This window comes from Rhinatrema bivittatum, chromosome 3 (genome assembly GCF_901001135.1).
Source record: "Rhinatrema bivittatum chromosome 3, aRhiBiv1.1, whole genome shotgun sequence".
Taxonomy (NCBI): Eukaryota; Metazoa; Chordata; class Amphibia; order Gymnophiona; family Rhinatrematidae; genus Rhinatrema; species Rhinatrema bivittatum.
Genome location: NC_042617.1, coordinates 111943034 through 111965102, shown reverse-complemented (window position 1 = coordinate 111965102; position 22069 = coordinate 111943034). Strand labels below are relative to the sequence as shown.

Below are 22069 nucleotides of genomic sequence, written 5' to 3'. Positions count from 1 at the left end.
AGAAATGCTTACAAATGCTGTTGTTAATCTAAACTTGCTGTAACTCATTTTGAGTTCTTTTGTTGGAAAAGCATGTAATAAATAGTCAATGATGATGATTGATCTATTTCTAGGTCCATGATGGCTACATTGAACTGGCTGATCTACTTGTGAAGACAGATCCAGTGGCTGCTGTGGAGGTCTACAGTAAATACCCACAGAAGCCTGTCGAAGAGCAATCTTTTGATGATGCTTTCATTACTGGAGAGATTGTACGTCTGTTGATGAAATATGAAAAGTATGACGATCCTCGCTTAATAGTCAACATGATTGCATATGGAAAAGTGATGGGCATAGGTAATTATACAAAATAAATGTAATCATATGTAGAGGACAAGTCTCAAAATCTTTACTGGACAAACAGATGTTTACTCATCTTCACTGAAAATTGCCATCCCCCACTGCAGGTAAATATACCCACATAGGTCACAATACATGGACTTTTAGACATAGCCAAAAAAAGGCATAGTGAGATTGTGGAAGGAAGAGTACATGCAGAACTTTCATTATGAAAACTCTGTGGGTATTTTTGGAGAGTATATTTATATCTGCTTCAGCAGGTGCAAATCTCTATACAAGGTTCAGACCCTGTTCCCGCAGCTAATGTATTTTCAAAGGGAAACCCCGAGTAGGGTATCCTTTTGAACATGGGCTTGCAGTTCTCTCCCACAGGGTTTCAGAATTACTTCTATAGAAGACAAGTTTCAAAGGGATTTAGCTACGTAATAAAATAGTTACCCATGTAGATTGCTCTGGGTGAAAATAGTCCCATTCGGCATGGATAAAAGTGCACGTGGCCTTTCACAATGCACATACTTTTAGCTGGATTAAAAAGAGGGATTCCAGGGGTTGCTTAGGTTGGGGAAATAAATATGAGTACCATTGCATTTCAAGCTATATATGCTCTTATTTACTTCCATTCCATCACCCGCAGATAAAGAAAGTACAAAGCGTGTGGGCACATTTATGCCCAAGTACCATGTATGCAATTGTCAAAGGTAGATTACCTGCATTGAATCCTTTTGAAAATTGGCTATAAGGTTCACAAATAAAACAAATACATTTGTTCTTTGCAATAACGCAGCCTACTGAATTTCCCTATACTGTACCTATATAAAGATAGCTTTAAAAGGGCAAAAGAAAACCCATTTGTAAAACCAAATTTTGGTTAAGGTCAAAGCAAACATTTTTAGGACAATAAGTTTCCATAAGTAATGAGATCCATATTCAGCCGCCACATGGCTGTGCTAGCTAGCCAGATAAAATTATCCAGCTAACTGGTGCTGTATATTCAATGGTGCAGGCACTCCACTGAATATACCCAGCTATCTTAAAGTTAGTTGGATAAGTTAAACTGGCTAACTGTAGGACAGCTCTAAGGCCCGATCAGATATGGCCAGTTAATTCAGCTGGCTAACTCTGAATATCTAGTGAGCCGGTTAATTTATCTAGCTAACTAGACTCCTCCCTGATCTGCCTATTCCCTGTCCCTGAGTTTTCCAGCTAATAACTTAACCAGATAAGGCCGCTGACCATAATAGATATTAAACAGTGACACTTAACCATATAAGTAGAATTTGTGCTGCTAAGTTCTGTTTGGAATATCGGTTTCAATTGGTCTAATGGGACTATTTCTTCGTCTATCCACAATAAGCCAGTGAGTGGACAAATTATCCAGCAAAAGTTAGCTGGATAACTTGTCCTGGTTAGTCAGAGGGATAAATGTTCTGCTGAATATGCTCATCTAAAGTTCTCCAGCTACATATAGCTGGATAACTGCAAAACCTAAAGAGGTTAACTTATGACTTAATCAGCTTAAGAAGATAACCTATGACTTAATCAGGAATATTTAAAAGAATACAGCCAGTAGTGGCACTGTTTAGTTTTTTTAAAAAGTGCAGTATGGTCCTATGGTCTGATTCCCACCACTGTCCCCCGCAAATATTTCAGAAATGGCCTTGCTGGGCCAAGCACATCAAACCCCTCTGAAATGCATAAAAACAAGCAGAGTCCACAAGTCATCCCTTTCTACTTCCTGTTTTTTTTAGGCTTCAATTGGCTCACTCTTATCCCCCATCCACCCTCTACCTCTTTGTAACCCTGACTCAACCCCCATCCCCCACCATGAACATAAGAACATAAGAACATAAGAAAATGCCATACTGGGTCAGACCAAGGGTCCATCAAGCCCAGCATCCTGTTTCCAACAGTGGCCAATCCAGGCCATAAGAACCTGGCAAGTACCCAAAAAACTAAGTCTATTCCATGTAACCATTGCTAATGGCAGTGGCTATTCTCTAAGTGAACTTAATAGCAGGTAATGGACTTCTCCTCCAAGAACTTATACAATCCTTTTTTAAACACAGCTACACTAACTGCACGAACCACATTCTCTGGCAACAAATTCCAGAGTTTAATTGTGTGTTGAGTAAAAAATAACTTTCTCCGATTAGTTTTAAATGTGCCCCATGCTAACTTCATGGAGTGTCCACTAGTCTTTCTACTATCCGAAAGAGTAAATAACCGATTCACATCTACCCGTTCTAGACCTCTCATGATTTTAAACACCTCTATCATATCCCCCCTCAGTCGTCTCTTCTCCAAGCTGAAAAGTCCTAACCTCTTTAGTCTTTCCTCATAGGGGAGTTGTTCCATTCCCCTTATCATTTTGGTAGCCCTTCTCTGTACCTTCTCCATCGCAATTATATCTTTTTTGAGATGCGGCGACCAGAATTGTACACAGTATTCAAGGTGCGGTCTCACCATGGAGCGATACAGAGGCATTATGACATTTTCCGTTTTATTCATCATTCCTTTTCTAATAATTCCCAACATTCTGTTTGCTTTTTTGACTGCCGCAGCACACTGAACCGACGATTTCAATGTGTTATCCACTATGACACCTAGATCTCTTTCTTGGGTTGTAGCACCTAATATGGAACCCAACATTGTGTAATTATAGCATGGGTTATTTTTCCCTATATGCATCACCTTGCACTTATCCACATTAAATTTCATCTGCCATTTGGATGCCCAATTTTCCAGTCTCACAAGGTCTTCCTGCAATTTATCACAATCTGCTTGTGATTTAACTACTCTGAACAATTTTGTGTCATCTGCAAATTTGATTATCTCACTCGTCGTATTTCTTTCCAGATCATTTATAAATATATTGAACAGTAAGGGTCCCAATACAGATCCCTGAGGCACTCCACTGTCCACTCCCTTCCACTGAGAAAATTGCCCATTTAATCCTACTCTCTGTTTCCTGTCTTTTAGCCAGTTTGCAATCCACGAAAGGACATCGCCACCTATCCCATGACTTTTTACTTTTCCTAGAAGCCTCTCATGAGGAACTTTGTCAAACGCCTTCTGAAAATCCAAGTATACTATTTCTACCGGTTCACCTTTATCCACATGTTTATTAACTCCTTCAAAAAAGTGAAGCAGATTTGTGAGGCAAGACTTGCCCTGGGTAAAGCCATGCTGACTTTGTTCCATTAAACCATGTCTTTCAATATGTTCTGTGATTTTGATGTTTAGAACACTTTCCACTATTTTTCCTGGCACTAAAGTCAGGCTAACCGGTCTGTAGTTTCCCGGATCGCCCCTGGAGCCCTTTTTAAATATTGGGGTTACATTACATTACAGGTACAATGGATGATTTTAATGATAAGTTACAAATTTTTACTAATAGGTCTGAAATTTCATTTTTTAGTTCCTTCAGAACTCTGGGGTGTATACCATCCGGTCCAGGTGATTTACTACTCTTCAGTTTGTCAATCAGACCTACCACATCTTCTAGGTTCACCGTGATTTGATTCAGTCCATCTGAATCATTACCCATGAAAACCTTCTCCATTACGGGTACCTCCCCAACATCCTCTTCAGTAAACACCGAAGCAAAGAAATCATTTAATCTTTCCGCGATGGCCTTATCTTCTCTAAGTGCCCCTTTAACCCCTCGATCATCTAACGGTCCAACTGACTCCCTCACAGGCTTTCTGCTTCGGATATATTTAAAAAAGTTTTTACTGTGAGTTTTTGCCTCTACAGCCAACTTCTTTTCAAATTCTCTCTTAGCCTGTCTTATCAATGTCTTACATTTAACTTGCCAATGTTTATGCTTTATCCTATTTTCTTCTGTTGGATCCTTCTTCCAATTTTTGAATGAAGATCTTTTGGCTAAAATAGCTTCTTTCACCTCCCCTTTTAACCATGCCGGTAATCGTTTTGCCTTCTTTCCACCTTTCTTAATGTGTGGAATACATCTGGACTGTGTTTCTAGAATGGTATTTTTTAACAATGACCATGCCTCTTGGACATTTTTTACTTTTGTAGCTGCTCCTTTCAGTTTTTTTTCTAACAATTTTTCTCATTTTATCAAAGTTTCCCTTTTGAAAGTTTAGCACGAGAGCCTTGGATTTGCACACTGTTCCTTTTCCAGTCATTAAATCAAATTTGATCATATTATGATCACTATTGCCAAGCGGCCCCACCACCGTTACCTCTCTCACCAAGTCCTGTGCTCCACTGAGAATTAGATCTAAAATTGCTCCCTCTCTCGTCGGTTCCTGAACCAATTGCTCCATAAAGCTATCATTTATTCCATCCAGGAACGTTATCTCTCTAGCGTGACCCGATGATACATTTACCCAGTCTATATTGGGGTAATTGAAGTCTCCCATTATTACTGCACTACCAATTTGGTTAGCTTCCCTAATTTCTCTTAGCATTTCACTGTCCATCTCACCATCTTGACCAGGTGGACGGTAGTATACCCCTATCACTGTAGTCTTCCCTGATATACAAGGGATTTCTACCCATAAAGATTCAATTTTGTATTTAGTCTCATGCAGGATGTTTATCCTGTTGGACTCTATGCCATCCTGGACATAAAGCGCCACACCTCCTCCCGACTGCTCCTCTCTGTCATTGCGATATAATTTGTACCCCGGTATAGCACTCTCCCATTGGTTATCCTCTTTCCACCATGTCTCTGAGATGCCAATTAAGTCTATGTCATCATTTACTGCTATACATTCTAATTCTCCCATCTTACTTCTTAGACTTCTGGCATTAGCATACAAACATTTCAAAGTTTGTTTTTTGTTTGTATTTTTATTCTGCTTTTTAATTGATAGGGATAAGTTAGAATTTTTTAGCTCAGGTGAGTTTTTAGTTACAGGCACTTGGTCTACTTTTCTAATTATTGGAACCTCACTGTCGGGATGCCCTAATTCTAATGCATCATTAGTATCCTTTAAAGATACATCTCTCCGAACCATGCGCTGCTGAGCGACTGTCGGCTTTCCCCTTTGTTCTAGTTTAAAAGCTGCTCTATCTCCTTTTTAAAGGTTAGCGCCAGCAGTCTGGTTCCACCCTGGTTAAGGTGGAGCCCATCCCTTCGGAAGAGACTCCCCCTTCCCCAAAAGGTTCCCCAGTTCCTAACAAAACTGAATCCCTCTTCCTTGCACCATCGTCTCATCCACGCATTGAGACTCCGGAGCTCTGCCTGCCTCTGGTGACCTGCGCGTGGAACAGGGAGCATTTCAGAGAATGCTACCCTGGAGGTTCTGGATTTAATCTTTCTACCTAAGAGCCTAAATTTGGCTTCCAGAACCTCCCTCCCACATTTTCCTATGTCGTTGGTGCCCACGTGTACCACGGCAGCCGGCTCCTCCCCAGCACTGTCTAAAATCCTATCTAGGTGACGCGTGAGGTCCGCCACCTTCGCACCAGGTAGGCATGTTACCAGGCGATCCTCACGCCCACCCGCCACCCAGCTATCTACATTCCTAATAATCGAATCACCAACTATGACGGCCGACCTAACCCTTCCCTCCTGGGCAGTAGGCCTTAGGGAGATATCCTCAGTGCGAAAGGACAATGCATCAACTAGAGAGCAGGTCCTTGCTACAGGATCCTTTCCTGCTACACCTGGTTGGTGCTTTCCCATTATGAGACCTTCTTCCTCCAAGGCAGCACCAGGGCTGCCAGTCTGAAGTTGGGACTGGACTACTATGTCCCTGAAGGTCTCATCTATATACCTCTCTGTCTCCCTCAGCTCCTCCAGGTCTGCCACTCTAGCCTCCACAGATCGGACTCGTTCTCTGAGAGCCAGGAGCTCTTTGCATCGCATGCACATGTACAACTTCTCACCGGTGGGTAAAAAATCATACATGTGACACTCGATGCAAAAGACTGGGAAGCCCCCCTCTTGCTGCTGGACTGCTGCCTTCATCTCAATTTTGATCAGTTCCTAGTTAAGTTTTAGGTTGCTATGGGAGTAGGAATGTGTCTAAGTTCCTTTAAATGTATTAGTGAATTCACTATATGTCTGGTAGTGGCCTACTGGGGTCTGATCGAATTCTCAATAAAGTTTTTGTTGATGGGTTTTTTGTTTTTTTTTTGTGCAAGTGGCACCTGCCTATAAATTAAGGGATGAGCTTGCGGTGGGTGGGTGGGTTGGGAATTACAAACAGTCTAACTTTAGTTAGTCAGCCTGAGTGACTCACAGCTCCTTTGATTAACAAATGTTGTTCCCTATTCAAACCTAATCACACCACCTCAACACCTTTCCAAGGTGAGTAACTGAGCTGAACTATTCAACTTATATACTTTGGTATATACTGCTCCTAGCTTATTTCTAGCTTCTGGCTACTTTTTTGTGGGTTTGGTTTTTTTTTTTGTGGGGTTTTTTTTTTTTTGTTTTTCAATACAATGCACTCAGTTATTATTAAATAAAACACTTAGCTCTTTAAAAGTCTGGAGGACACTTTAATAGTCAGGCAGACTTTTAAAAAATAAACACACTACCTACTGCTACCTTATTGACTGACTAAAAATACAAACAGTCTAACTTGTGTATTCACTGCCTACCTACTGCTACCTTATTGACTGACTATTTAAAAATGCAAACAGTCTAACTTGTTTATTCACTGCCTGACTATTAAAGGCACAAACACACTAAATAATATTCCCAAATAGTTAACTTTGCCCCAATACTTTTAAAAAAGTCAATGTCAATGTCCCAAGCAAAAACTTACTGATTCCTTTCAGCCACCAGCAAGGTGATCCTCTCCTCTCAGTGTTTCCACTGGAATGTGGGTTACTGAGCTCTTTCCTTCTAATTTATAATGTGCTTCTAAAGTAAATTAGTGCAAAACAATCCCTTAGGAGATGTACACTTCAGTTAGATTTCCTGAGTGACCTTTCAGTTAGATTTCCTGCGTGACCTTTCAGTTAGATTTCCTGAGTGACTCACTGCTGTGCTGATTAACAAAGAATAGTACCTATTCACAAAACACACAATCTTCACACTTAGTTAGTCAGCCTGAGTGACTCACAGCTCCCTTGATTAACAAATGTTGTTCCCTATTCAAACCTAATCACACCACCTCAACACCTTTCCAAGGTGAGTAACTGAGCTGAACTATTCAACTTTTTTACTTTGGTATATACTGCTCCTAGCTTATTTCTAGATTCTGGCTAGTTTTTTGTGGGTTTGTTTTTTTTTTTTGTGGTTTTTTTTTTTTTGTTTTTCAATACAATACACTCAGTTATTATTAAATAAAACACTTAGCTCTTTAAAAGTCTGGAGGACACTTTAATAGTCAGGCAGACTTTTAAAAAATAAACACACTACCTACTGCTACCTTATTGACTGACTAAAAATACAAACAGTCTAACTTGTGTATTCACTGCCTACCTACTGCTACCTTATTGACTATTTAAAAATGCAAACAGTCTAACTTGTTTATTCACTGCCTGACTATTAAAGGCCCAAACACACTAAATAATATTCCCAAATAGTTAACTTTGCCCCAATACTTTAAAAAAAGTCAATGTCAATGTCCCAAGCAAAAACTTACTGATTCCTTTCAGCCACCAGCAAGATGATCCTCTCCTCTCAGTGTTTCCCCTGCTGAGACCGAGGTATTCTTTTATTTGCTTCCAATGTTGCTGCTGTCAGAGCCCATGTTACAAAGCAGTTGCAGTTGGGTGGGGAAGGCAGAAGGGAGCCAGTCAAAACCAAAAATAATATGGAGAAAAGGGGGGGCTTGGCCTACGGACCCTGTGAATGTTTTTTAGCACTTCAGAAGGGTTTAGGGAGTGGGACAAGCTCACACGATCGGGCCAGTTCTGAAATATTGGAGGAAGAGTGGAAATTGGGCCCAAGCCCACACTGACCATTTTGGATTTTTAATGAAACAGTGCCACTTAATCAAATATATTCAAAGATATTTGATTAAATGGTAAATTATCTGGCCCCACAGGGTTGGATAATTTTAGACTTGTTCTGAAGTAGGTCTAAAGTTATCGAGATAATTTAGCCAGAAGTTAGCAAGATAACTTAGGATTTCCTCTTTTTTATCCAGGTAGATTTTAGCCAGATAATGACTTATGCAGATAAAATCTAGCCCGATATGTGCCCCATTATTAAAAAAAAAATAGAGTAATTACTTACCTGATAATTTCGTTTTCCTTAGTGTAGAGACAGATGGACTCAGGACCAATGGGTATAGTGTACTCCTGACAGCAGATGGGAGACGGAGTCAGATTTCAATCTGACTTCAGCCTATATATACCTGTGCAAGAAGTTTAGCTCTTCAGTATTCTCCTCGAAAAGCAATTGAGGAGCTGTGTATGTTTTAATAACTTGATTAACTAGGACGGGTTAAACTGATTGCCAAATTGGAGACCGCCAGTGCACTCAACCGAAAAACGCCGACACCCAGCAACCATGAGGGTCTTGAATTAGGGGTAATACCTGGCTTACCCGTGCTTGTTTTGCTCTCGGGGATTGTCACCCAAGGTTTCCGGATTTTGGGGCAGCCGTGGGCAGGAATGCCGAGTCCATCTGTCTACACTAAGGAAAACAAAATTATCAGGTAAGTAATTTCTCCATTTCCTAGAGTGTAACAGATGGACTCAGGACCAATGGGATGTACAAAAGCTACTCTCGAACCGGGTGGGAGGCTGCCCATGGCCCACTTAGTACTGCCCTTGCAAATGATGTGTCCACCCGGGCCTGGACATCCAGGCGGTAGAACCTCGAGAAGGTATATAGGGAGGACCACGTCGCCGCTCGACCGATCTCGGCGGGTGACAGCATCTTGGTTTCTGCCCAGGACACTGCCTGGGCTCTTGTAGAATGGGCCTTGACTTGTAGAGGTGAAGGCTTCCCTGCCTCTATGTTGGCCACCTTGATTACTTCTTTGATCCAGCGGGCTATGGTTGCCTGCGAGGCCGCTTCCCCTTGTTTCTTTCCGCTGTGAAGGACGAATAGGTGGTCCGTCTTTCGTACGTATTCAAATCTTTCCAGGTATCGGACTAGGAGTCTGCCAACATTTAGGTGGTGAAGACGGCATGAGGCTTCCGAGTCCTTATGCTCGTCTGGAGATGGTAGCGATATGGTTTGGTTTAGATGAAATTGAGAAACCACCTTCGGAAGAAAGGAGGGAACGTGCGTAGTTGTATGGATCCCGGTGTAAACATAAGAACATAAGAAAATGCCATACTGGGTCAGACCAAGGGTCCATGAAGCCCAGCATCCTGTTTCCAACAGTGGCCAATCCAGGCCATAAGAACCTGGCAAGTACCCAAAAACTAAGTCTATTCCATGTAACCATTGCTAATGGCAGTGGCTATTCTCTAAGTGAACTTAATAGCAGGTAATGGACTTCTCCTCCAAGAACTTATCCAATCCTTTTTTAAGCACAGCTATACTAACTGCACTAACCACATCCTCTGGCAACAAATTCCAGAGTTTAATTGTGCGTTGAGTAAAAAAGAACTTTCTCCGATTAGTTTTAAATGTGCCCCATGCTAACATCATGGAGTGCCCCCTAGTCTTTCTACTATCCGAAAGAGTAAATAACCGATTCACATCTACCCGTTCTAGACCTCTCATGATTTTAAACACCTCCATCATATCCCCCCTCAGTCGTCTCTTCTCCAAGCTGAAAAGTCCTAACCTTTTTAGTCTTTCCTCATAGGGGAGTTGTTCCATTCCCCTTATCATTTTGGTAACCCTTCTCTGTACCTTCTCCATTGCAATTATATCTTTTTTGAGATGTGGCGACCAGAATTGTACACAATATTCAAGGTGCGGTCTCACCATGGAGCGATACAGAGGCATTATGACATTTTCCGTTTTATTCACCATTCCCTTTCTAATAATTCCCAACATTCTGTTTGCTTTTTTGACTGCCGCAGCACACTGTACCGACGATTTCAATGTGTTATCCACTATGACACCTAGATCTCTTTCTTGGGTTGTAGCACCTAATATGGAACCCAACATTGTGTAATTATAGCATGGGTTATTTTTCCCTATCTGCATCACCTTGCACTTATCCACATTAAATTTCATCTGCCATTTGGATGCCCAATTTTCCAGTCTCACAAGGTCTTCCTGCAATTTATCACAATCTGCTTGTGATTTAACTACTCTGAACAATTTTGTGTCATCTGCAAATTTGATTATCTCACTCATCATATTTCTTTCCAGATCATTTATAAATATATTGAAAAGTAAGGGTCCCAATACAGATCCCTGAGGCACTCCACTGTCCACTCCCTTCCACTGAGAAAATTGCCCATTTAATCCTACTCTCTGTTTCCTGTCTTTTAGCCAGTTTGCAATCCACGAAAGGACATCGCCACCTATCCCATGACTTTTTACTTTTCCTAGAAGCCTCTCATGAGGAACTTTGTCAAACGCCTTCTGAAAATCCAAGTATACTATATCTACCGGTTCACCTTTATCCACATGTTTATTAACTCCTTCAAAAAAGTGAAGCAGGTTTGTAAGGCAAGACTTGCCCTGGGTAAAGCCATGCTGACTTTGTTCCATTAAACCATGTCTTTCTATATGTTCTGTGATTTTGATGTTTAGAACACTTTCCACTATTTTTCCTGGCACTGAAGTCAGGCTAACCAGTCTGTAGTTTCCCGGATCGCCCCTGGAGCCCTTGAGGAACAGTTCTCGACAAGATAGGGCTTGAAGCTTGGAGATGCGACGGGCTGAACATATTGCCACTAGGAATGCAGTCTTCAAGGTCAGGAGCCGTAGTGACAGACCACGAGTAGGTCTGAAGGAAGCTCCCGCTAGGAAGTCTAGTATTAGGTTGAGATTCCTTAGGGGTATCGGACACTTTAATGGTGGTCGGATTTGCTTGACCCCCACTCAGGAAGCAGGAAACATCTGGATGGGTTGATAGACAGATGCCATCCACTTTGGCTCTGAAGCAGGCCAGTGCGGCCACCTGAACCTTGAGGGAGTTGAGAGATAACCCCTTCTTCAAGCCATCCTGCAGAAATTCCAGGATCATGGGGATTTTGACTGTCCGCGGAAGGAGCTCACGGTCCTCACACCAGGCTTCGAATATTCCCCATATTCGTATGTAGGCTAGAGACATGTAGAACTTGCGTGCTTGAAGTAAGGTGTCAATCACTGCCTTAGAGTATCCGCTCTTCTTCAGGCGAGTCCTCTCAATGGCCAGACCGTAACAGAGAATCAAGTTGGGTCTTCATGGAGGATTAGTCCTTGCTGGAGAAGGTCCCTGTGTGGAGGTAGGCACAGAGGGTTCCCGCAAGAAGTCTTCACACGTCTGTGTACCATGGCCTTCTTGGCCAGTCCGGGCCACTAGAAGTGCTAGCCCTCTGTGGTGTTCTATCTTGCGGATGATCCCGCCCAGTAGTGGCCATGGAGGAAAGGCATACAGCAGGTCTTCCTGTGGCCAGGTATGGATGAGGGCATCGATTCCCCGGGAATGCAGTTCTCATCTGCGGCTGAAGAACTTGGGAACTTGGGCGTTAGACCGGGTTGCCAGGAGATCCATGGCTGGGCTTCCCCAGCAGTTTACTATCAACTGGAATGCTATGGTCGACAGCGTCCATTCCCCTGGGTCTAGACTCTCTCTGCTGAGGTAGACTTCAGTGACGTTGTCTTTTCCCGCGATATGGGCGGCTGAGATCCCTTGCAGATTTGCTTCGCCCACGCCATTAGGGGGGTCTATTTCCAGGGACACCTGTTGGCTTCTGGTTCCTCCCTGGTGGTTGAAACATAGAAACATAGAAATGATGGCAGAAGACAACCAAATGGTCCATCCAATCTTCCCAGCAAGCTTTCACACTTATTTTTTCCATACTTTTCTGTTACTCTTGATCCTTTAAATAACATTTTGCTTCTATTTCCCTTCCACCCCCACCATCGTAGATAGCAGTGCTGGAGCTGCATCTGAGTGAAGTATCCAGCTAATTGGTTTGGGGTAATAACCGCTGTAATAAGCCAGGTACTCCCACGCTTGTTTATCCAGCCTGTGAATTCAGTCTTTGCTGGTTGTTTGAATATAAATCCTCCTTTCATTCCCCCTGCCGTTGAAGCAGTGAGATGCGCTGGATATGTATTCTAAGTGAAGTATCAGGCTTGATTTGGGGTAGTAACCACCGTAACAAGCAAGCTACACCCATGCTTGTTTTACCCAGACTATGTAATTCAGTCCTTGTTGGTAGATGTCTGAATGTAAAACATCTTTTCTTCATTCCCCTGCTGTTGAAGCAGAGAGCTATGCTGGATATGCATTGAAAGTGAAATATCAGGCATTTTTTGTTTGGGGTAGTAACCGCTGAAACAAGCAAGCTACTCCCCTGCTTTTATGTGGATGCAAATCCTTTTTTCCACATTTCCTCTTGCCTTTGAAGCATAGAGCAATATTGGAGTCGCATTAACCGTGTGTATGTTTATTGAATGAGGATATTCATCTCCAGGTAGTAGCCATCATTCCCACAAGCCACCCCCAAGCCTCTTCTCTTCAGTCACATCCTCTAGACTTTATTGATCCACAGTATTTATCCCATGCCCCTTTGAAATCCTTCACAGTTTTGGTCTTCACCACTTCCTCTGGAAGGGTGTTCCAGGCATCCACCACCCTCTCCGTGAAGAAATACTTCCTGACAGTGGTTCTGAGTCTTCCTCCTTGGAGTTTTAAATTGTGACCCCTGGTTCTGCTGATTTGTTTGCAATGGAAAAGGTTTGTTGTTGTTTTTGGATCATTAAAACCTTTCAAGTATCTGAAAATCTGTATCATATCGCCCCTGCTCCTCCTTTCCTCCAGGGTGTACATATTTAGTTTCTTCAATCTCTCCTCATAAGTCATTTAATGAAGATCCTCCACCTTTTTGGTCGCCCTACTCTGGACCGCCTCCATCCTGTCTCTGTCCCTTCGGAGATACGGACTCCAGAACTGAACACAGTACTCCAGGTGAGGCCTCACCAAAGATCTGTACAAGGGGATAATCACTTCCCTTTTCTTACTCGATATGTCTGTGTCACGGATGCCATGCACGCCATTGCTGCCCGAGTCGATCCAATCGATACCGTCAACATCCGTGGTCCATACCGTCAATGCCCGTGGCCATGCCATCGATGCCGTCAGCGCCCACCTCCATACATCGAAGCCCTCGCTGCTCACATCGTTTCCATCGGTGTCTTCAACGTTCCTATCGATGCGGTCATAGACTCCATCGATGCCGGCATCATTTTTCTGATACGATGTTTTTTCGACTATTCGATGCCACATCATTCCCATAGATACCTAAGCTGATGCCGTCAGTGCTTCGTCACTGTCATCATTGCTCTGGCCAAGTCATTGACGTTTTTTCATATACATTTTTGATGATACCCTCGACACCGTCAATACCGCCATAGCACCGCCACGTAATGCCCTCGCCTGAACACAGTGCTCCATGCTTTGGGTTCTTATTAAAGCCCCGTATTAGCCTACGACACTACATAGTTCCAGGAGCAGAGCAGGCATGCTGACAGTCCATCATCAATCGCCATCCAAGACAGCGAGGGCTTCCATCTCGGCGCTGGGGAAAGACCGGGCCGAGCACCATGGCATGCATCGTCACCGACACGGTGACCGTCCACCACCAATGCCATCCAGCACATCGGTGCTATCCTTTCTCCATGCTGGACAATGCTCGGGCCGATCAACATCACCACTGCTATCAGCACTGTTCCGCACAGTTTTGGCAGCCCTTGGTGCTCCAGAAACACTGCATCAAGATCCAAAGAATTCTGCACTGGCGTCACGAGACATCGAGCTGCTGCGACGAGGGTTCGGGATCACGAGCTTGTTAATTGGCTCCCCTGTTCCCAGGCGTGCCCCACCATCATCGGTGCGGGATTGTGGCCATCCGCTAATTACAGTGTAAGCGCCAGTCACGCCCAGCCTGTCTCCGCTATACCTGCACCACCATACCAGGCATCAGAGTTGAGACGGATGTTTACGTCCACAGGCTACCCCTCGAGGACTCCAGAAATCCACAGAGCCAGCAATCTTCACTGGCTCGTCCTTCGGCGATCCACGTCGGATGGTAAGTACCCGCTTTGGTGGCATTCCCATTGAGATGTGTTCTCTAATTCGGGCCACATGGTTCGAAAAGTTCTAGGTCATGCACCGTCCAAGAACCATATTAGTGTCACATATCACTATGCTAGCTATGTCAGCCACAATACCAAGAGAACCTCTCTATCATTTCTCTGGGATTGCATCAGGGCTTCCTCCCTTTTTCAGCAATGAGGCTCTTTACTGATTAATGCTCTGGTTTCTGGTTCCTGATTCAGAACCAAAGTTCCAGGTGCATTCACTGATCTGCTAAACACGAGATCCAGCAAATACTGCCTCAAGTGCAAGTCCACCTCGAAGCCTGACGACAGGTCTCGATGTCTCCTTGTACAGCACACAGAAATGCGGGTAAGACTTTACCGCTCACACTCCCGTGGGAAGTTACATGATATCCAGATTACATCAGCCCCTCCAGTTGGACACCTCCTGGTCTCCCAGCTGGCCGGATATCAGAGCAGCCACCCCACCTTGTACCAAGGATTCCGGTACACTTCCCCAGACGCTACAAAGCTCAGAGGGGGGAAGGGCGGGGGGTTGGGGAGTTTTAATTACACTATTCTTTCTTTCAACAGAAAGTAGTTACTCTCCACCCATCCTGGACCTCAGAAATACCAACTTTCTTCAGAAGGCACAGGTAAAATGGTATCTCTCGTTACCATGCTTCTATATCGCAGTAAGTACGTTACCTCTAATCTCCACGTTTTTCCTTGCATAGACAGCTGCATAACCAGTCATTCCACACAAGGAGCTCTCACTTCTTCATGACTCACTATACATTTACTAACTAGGATTACTGTCACTGCCATAAATCCCTTATACAACACTTCTGGACACCACAGTCATAATGACCTTCCTGTCCAGCATATGCGCAGACATTCTAATCAATTCTTACATGTCCCTGAGCGCATTTTTCCATAACCTCAGCCCCTCAATTCTTCATTGTCGGGCCATGGGGTTTTTTCACTATGCACTTTTCCTCATAGATCCAAAACTGCTATGGGTTAGATTCAGTGAAATTCCATTATCAGTGGGTCTAAGCTGTTCAACTGCTTTCGTCCCTCATCCATATTGCAGATCTAGAACCAAAACTTAGTCTGATCCTGCTCATGCTCGCATTTACTCAGGGTTGTAAGTTTGACCTAAAACCTTCTCAACCCAATATGCGTCTATTCCGTTCCAGGCACAGTTTCACATAAACTTCCTGGATCTTGTAGCCATGAGTTATACCCTTATGCCTTCCAATACTGCCTCTGCAACAAATCTTTATGCATACAGACAGACAGCATAGGGACAATGACTTTTCCAAAACACAAGCACGCACAACATCTTAGCTGCTCGGCAAGGAAGCTGCGCAGCTCTACCCTTGGCCCTTGCTTACTCAATGCATCCTCTGGCCACTTATCTAAGACACTTACTGAACGCACTAGTAGACCTTCTCCATATAGGTGTCCATCCTCTCGAATGGTCTCGGACTACATGTGTAGCGAGAGAAATCTTCTAGCACTGAGGTCAACTTAACTTGTCCTCTGCGTCCAAATCGAACCATACGGTACACAGATTCTACTCCCTACATGTTTCCGATGAGTTCCCATAGACGCCTTTCTTCCATCAAGAGCCTCTTAAATGTGTCTCTTCTGCTGCCTCTCATAGCCAGCACTCTTCTAATGTTAAACCGGGATGGGGTTCACTGTTCCTCAGACCCACGTCCTGGCCGACACCAGTATGCTTCCCATACTTCATAGCCAAAACTATCGTGAAGCTACAACAGGACAGAGGAACAATGATCCTCATAGCCCCGTACTGGCCTCGACAAGTATGGTTTCCCATACTCCTCAACTTCTCAATCAGAGAGCCAATTCGCCTGGGCACAAAGCCCAATCTTGTAACTCAGATTCAGGGCAAGTTGCATCATCCCAACCTGACAACTCTTGCCCTGACAGCTTGGATGTTGAAATTCTGCAACAACTTAATCTTTCAACACAAGTCTCTAAAATTCTCGTAGCTTCACGAAAGCCTTCCACATGTAAATCTTACCACTTTAAGGGGACTAGATTTACCAAGTGGTGCACACAAAAAGGTTTTGACCTTTTCTCTTGCCCCACTCCTTTTCTAGATTACCTATGCCACCTTTCAGATTCTAGTCTCCAGACATCCTCTGTAAGGGTACACCTAAGTGCCATAGCGGTATACCACAATGGAATAGGGGAGGCGCCAATAACAGCGCAACCCCTAGTAAGTCGGTTTATGAGAGGCTTACTTCACCTTAAGCCTCCCATTCGACCACCGGTCATTGAATGGGACCTAAATATAGTTCTGACGAGACTCATGCGGTCACCATTTGAGCCTCTACATTCCTGTGATGAAAAAAATTCTTACATGGAAAGTATTTTTCTTAGTAGCCATTACATCGGCTAGGAGGGTCAGTGAGTTGCAAGCTCTCGTCACATACTCACCCTACACAGGTTCCTGCACGACAGACTAGTCCTTCGCACTCACCCAAAATTCCTACCAAAAGTAGTAACGGATTTTCACATCAATCAGTCAATAGTCTTGCCTAATTTCTTTCCAAGACCTCACTCTCACCAGGGAGAGAGAGTCCTATACACATTACACTGTAAACGTGCGCTAGCCTTTTACCTGAACCACACGGCGGTCCATAGGAAATCCACCCAACTCTTTGTTTCTTTTGACAAAAATAGACCAGGAATTGCGGTAGCATTACAGACTCTCTCCAACTGGCTAGCAGACTGTATTGAATTCTGTTATGAAAAAGCAAATATTTCTCTCCAGGAGCGAGTAAAAGCACATTCAGAAAGGGCTATGCCTGCATCAGTAGCACACTATCGTTCAGTGCCCATTCTCAACATATGTAAAGCTGCAACATGGAGTTCCCTTCACCCCTTTGCAGCTCATTATTGTTTGGACAAAGAAGGATGACAAGATTCAGCCTTTGGACAATCTGTCTTAAAGAACTTATTTCCAGTATAATTCCAACTCCTTCTACATCCATCCTGCTGTGATTTCAGGCTGCCTCATTTTTCCCAGCAATACACCTGTTGTTGTGCTTGTTGCACAAGTTGTATGCTGTTGGTAGAATATAAAAATGACTCAGCCTGTAGCTTGCTAATCACCCATATGTAAGGACTAACAACCTGCTGTCCTGTGAGAACACCTGTTACAGGTAAGCAACACTTGCTATCACCCATATGTGAGGACTATTATCCTGCTTGTCCTGGGATAAAGCAGAATTGCTTACCTTGTAATAGGTGTTATCCCAGGACAGGAGGATGTAGTCCTCACGAAACCCACCCGCCAGCCTGCGGAGTTGGGTCCGATATGTTTTCTTATTTTATTTTTTTGGTTTACGCATTCTGCTACAAACGAGACTGAAGGGAGACCACTGTGGCCGAGAATATCATGGCATGCTGGGCATGCTCAGTAGGCCCACAGTGCCAGCCAAAAGTTTATAGAAACTTTTGACAGAAGTTTTCCATACCAGGGCTCCATCTGATGGAGCCCTGGTATGGAAAACTGGTATGTGGTGTCCAGAAGTGTTGTATAAGGGATTTATGGCAGTGACAGTAATCCTAGTTAGTAAATGTATATGATGTCACCCATATGTGTAAATGTATATGATGTCACCCATATGTGAGGACTACATCCTGCTGTCCTGGGATAACACCGATTAAAAGGTAAGCAATTCTGCTTTACCTTCACTGCCGCGCTCGTTTGGCACCTGCTGCCTCTCATCCACTCTGGGGGCTAAGTCCATGCCGGGAACCGGCTACCGGACCGAGGCTTGCCTCTGAGGGATCTCGGAAATCACCTCAGGAATTCTAGACTGGGGGAGGGACCCTTAGGTATCATCGCAGGAGAGCGGGGGTTGTCTTGTAGCGGTAAGATTTTATTTCTTCTTTGGTTTGGATTTTCTAACACTGTGCAAGTGTGTGTAGTGGCCCTATCTGCTTAGGAGATGGAGAAATACTGAAGAGCTAAGCTTCCTGCACGGATATATGTAGGCTAACGTCAGATTGAAATCTGACTCCGTCTCCCATCTGCTATCAGGAGTACACTATACCCATTGGTCCTGAGTTCATCTGCTACATTCTAGGAAATTGCCATTTAGTTGGATAATATTGACCCTAGTCATCTCAGTATTTGCTCGATGTTCCCACAGTTAGAATAGCAAGACTCAATATGACCAGGGAGAGGGCCTTTTCAGTGGCAGGACCGCTGTTGTGGAATTCTCTCCCTAACACCTTAAGGCAAATTATTAGTCATAGTGAATTTAAGAAGGCAGTTAAAACTTATTTATTTAAGATTGCATATGCTCATCTTGAAAATTGACTAATTCACTTTTTTAAGCCACATTTTTTGTAGCAATCTACTATTCAATTACACATTTTGAAGGAATATGGTTTATATGAGTTATATTTTTAGATTTATTATTTCCTTTCTATCTTTGACTATTTTTGTTAAAAAAAATTAGTATATCTATTTTATGAGTAGGGATTATGACAATATAATGTATTTTTATTCTTTCTATTTCTTATCTATACTTTTTTAAATTTGATGTTTTATTTTATTTTACTTTTTATTTTTGTTTTTTTTCTTTGGTTAATGGCTCTATATAATCGAAATCTGTAAACCGTCTTGATCAAACTAGTTTGAAAAGACGGTATAGAAATATTTTTAAATAAATAAATAAATATATTTGATAAGCAGAAAGGGAAAGGATAAAGCTTCATAAATGCACTGTAAATAGATATTTTTATTAATTTACAGTCATTAATTTTACAGAGGCCTATGTTGCATACTAAGCCAGTATATCACAAGAAGAATTGCATTTACTGGCATACAAAATAATCTAACTGCACATGTCTTTATAATTCCAGTGTTTAGTAGAGAACAGAAAGCACTTCTTGTTGAATTAAGAACATTGGAGCACCTGTGTTATTTTGATTTTTCACCAGCGAGTACCATTATTCCTGGGTATACATTCTAGATATCGACCTTCTGCTGTGCTAACATGTGTGAGACTAACTGCACCAGGCTACACTTGAAAAATTACCCTATTTAAAGTGAAGGGGGTGCATGGATTAGTGAATATATGCAATTCATATAAAAACCCACATGAATATCTAGAAACCAGTTATTTAGATGGCATGTTAATTCTACCGTGCACTGAAGACCTACAGTGTTTATATTTTTTTTTTTAATTTAAAAATGTATATTCCATCGCTGTGTAAACATTCAAGACAGATTTCAATAAAACAAACATCAAGTAAAAATATACAATAAACATAAAACTGGGGGAAATATGTGGAGAAAATGAGAATATTTTCAACCTTATCCTATGGCAATTACCAATTCTGTAAAATGTATTAAACATTTTCCCCATACAATTACAAAACCTTGTGTCAAATCAGTAAAGACCCCAAATATTAATATGTAGGTGTTTCTTCTCAAGCCAGCTTGCTTATTGAAGAAAGCACCACTAGATATAAAATAAAGTAGTAGACCTGATGGCTACAGCATTGTCACTCTATGCATGCAGCAGATTAAGGAAAGAGGCATAGCAGTTCAGTCTGAGTTGTTCATCTGTTTGCAGGCTGCTTGGAGAAATACATGGCCATTCTTGAAGAGAAATTCAAAACAAACATATTGAAGACAGTATATGCTGGAATCCATAATAAATCAATGGATGACCAAGATCTGCAGAATTTCTTCCGCTTTAAATGCTGGATATGAATGTATGGAAGAGGACTGCATCTAACATCAGTATCTTTTTGTGCAGATTTGTTGTCTCTTCAGTTTTTTTGTGGTAATGTTTAATTGATCATTTCTTGACTTGCTTCAAATTTCTTTAACATACATAAATCCTATCATAGTTTATGGTTTATTATTTTTATATACCACACATCAGCAAGGCCTTCACAACGGTTTACAATCAAGTAAAATAGAGAAATACAATAAATACAATAAATGGTAATAACAGCTAAAATATGTTAAAAAAGATAAATACAATAATTTACAGTTTAGCTTTTAAAATAATAGCTAAAATCTAACAAAGTTAATGCTCCTAAAGGATAATATATCTTATTAAAACACATAAAATATAAACATTGTTATTCCTAATAATTAATAAACACATAAAACAAAGACTTTGGTGTTAATATCATAAATATATATTAAAAAAACATAAAAATAAAAGGCTGATGTTATACTGGTGTATGCCTGTTACTCATTCTCTGTATAAGCGCATTTAAAAAGACATGCTTTGAGCTCAGCTTTAAAATTCTTCTTGTCTACTTTGTAGCTGTATTTGCATTGCATTCATCCAGCATATCCTCTCCCAGGACATGTAGAAGTCTCACCATGGCAGCTTTTCTTTTCCTACAGGCTCTAACTCACCACAGAAAGCTTCTTGCTCATGTTACTAACTAGGGGAAACACAGAAGCAGCAAAGGGTACTGCCATCATAAACACAGAATAGGAAGAAAGTCTTACTAAAGCAATTGAACATATATCTTTAAGTCAAGGAAGAGACTACCCCATTGCATGCAGGGACATGTAGTCCTGCTAAAAGGAAATCAGAACTACATATCCATGCATATGATGTGGCACAACCAGGATTCACTCATTCTGTTCCCCTTGACATGGAGTTATTTATTTAGTTATTTATTTTTCTATACCGATGTTCATTGGACATATCTCACTGGTTTATATGGTCATCTTATCTTTAAATGTACAGAGGTCTATATCCAAAAAAAGCATACATTGGCTAACAACCAGCTAAAGTTAGCCTGATAAATTTCCTGGATATTTATTATCATTTTGAAAATACCCAGCACCTATTTGAAGGCCTGCTTAAAAAGATTAGCTTTTACCAATTTCCTGAACCTTAGCAAGGATGTTTCAAGCATAAGCTCATCAGGTAGGGTATTCCATAGATTGGATCCTGCAACACAAAAAAAGCTGTTCTCTAGATTCATGAAGCTTTATTTATTTATTTATTTGTTTGTTTATTTATTTATTTAGGAGCTTTTATATACCGATGTTCATGTACTGGTACATATCACGTCGGTTTACATAAAACCAAAGTAGGAAATTACATCGAACAATAAACATCGAACAATCGAACATTGTGTCAGACAAGAGGTAACAAGTCACAGGTCAAACAACATGAGAACTTATAGATTATGCTGGGAACTTTTGGATGGAGCTGGGGACAACTTAAAGGTTAAACTTCAAATTAAAATTGTTATTACAAAATCAAATAAGAGTCAATAAACAGAGTCAATAACAGAGTCAAAATATCAAATAAATAAAATTAACAATCAAAACAGAGTCGGAAATTACAACCGACTTATTAAACATGGGTGTAGATAGATGTAAAGTAGAGCTAAACAGGGGAGTTAAGGGCTATGGCGTCTGGGTTCTAACATGATGGGGTGTGACAAGGGTGAGTCAAAAACCTAGGGAGAGACCTTTAAGTGAAGGCTTTTGTAAAAAGCCAAGTTTTTAGCTTTTTTCTGAACGTTCGATTACAGGTTTCGAGACGAAGTTCCGTGGGGAGTGCATTCCATAAGGTAGGACTAGCAGTC

General features: G+C 42.0%; 1 protein-coding gene across 5 annotated transcripts in view; it reads left to right on the top strand.

Moving 5' to 3' along the window:
• The window catches only part of LOC115087006, a 326242-nt gene extending 305532 nt beyond the window's left edge, over positions 1 to 20710 (top strand). For 4 of the 5 annotated variants that reach the window (XM_029593593.1, XM_029593595.1, XM_029593598.1 and 1 more), the window contains 2 exons: positions 114 to 336; positions 20074 to 20710. In XM_029593593.1, the coding sequence (XP_029449453.1) occupies positions 114 to 336; positions 20074 to 20213 (363 nt within the window). In that variant the 3' untranslated portion in view covers positions 20214 to 20710. Of the gene's footprint in view, positions 1 to 113; positions 337 to 20073 lie in introns of those variants that run through there. The other variant, XM_029593596.1, reaches the window with a different exon arrangement.
• The last annotated feature ends 1359 nt before the right edge of the window (positions 20711 to 22069 follow it).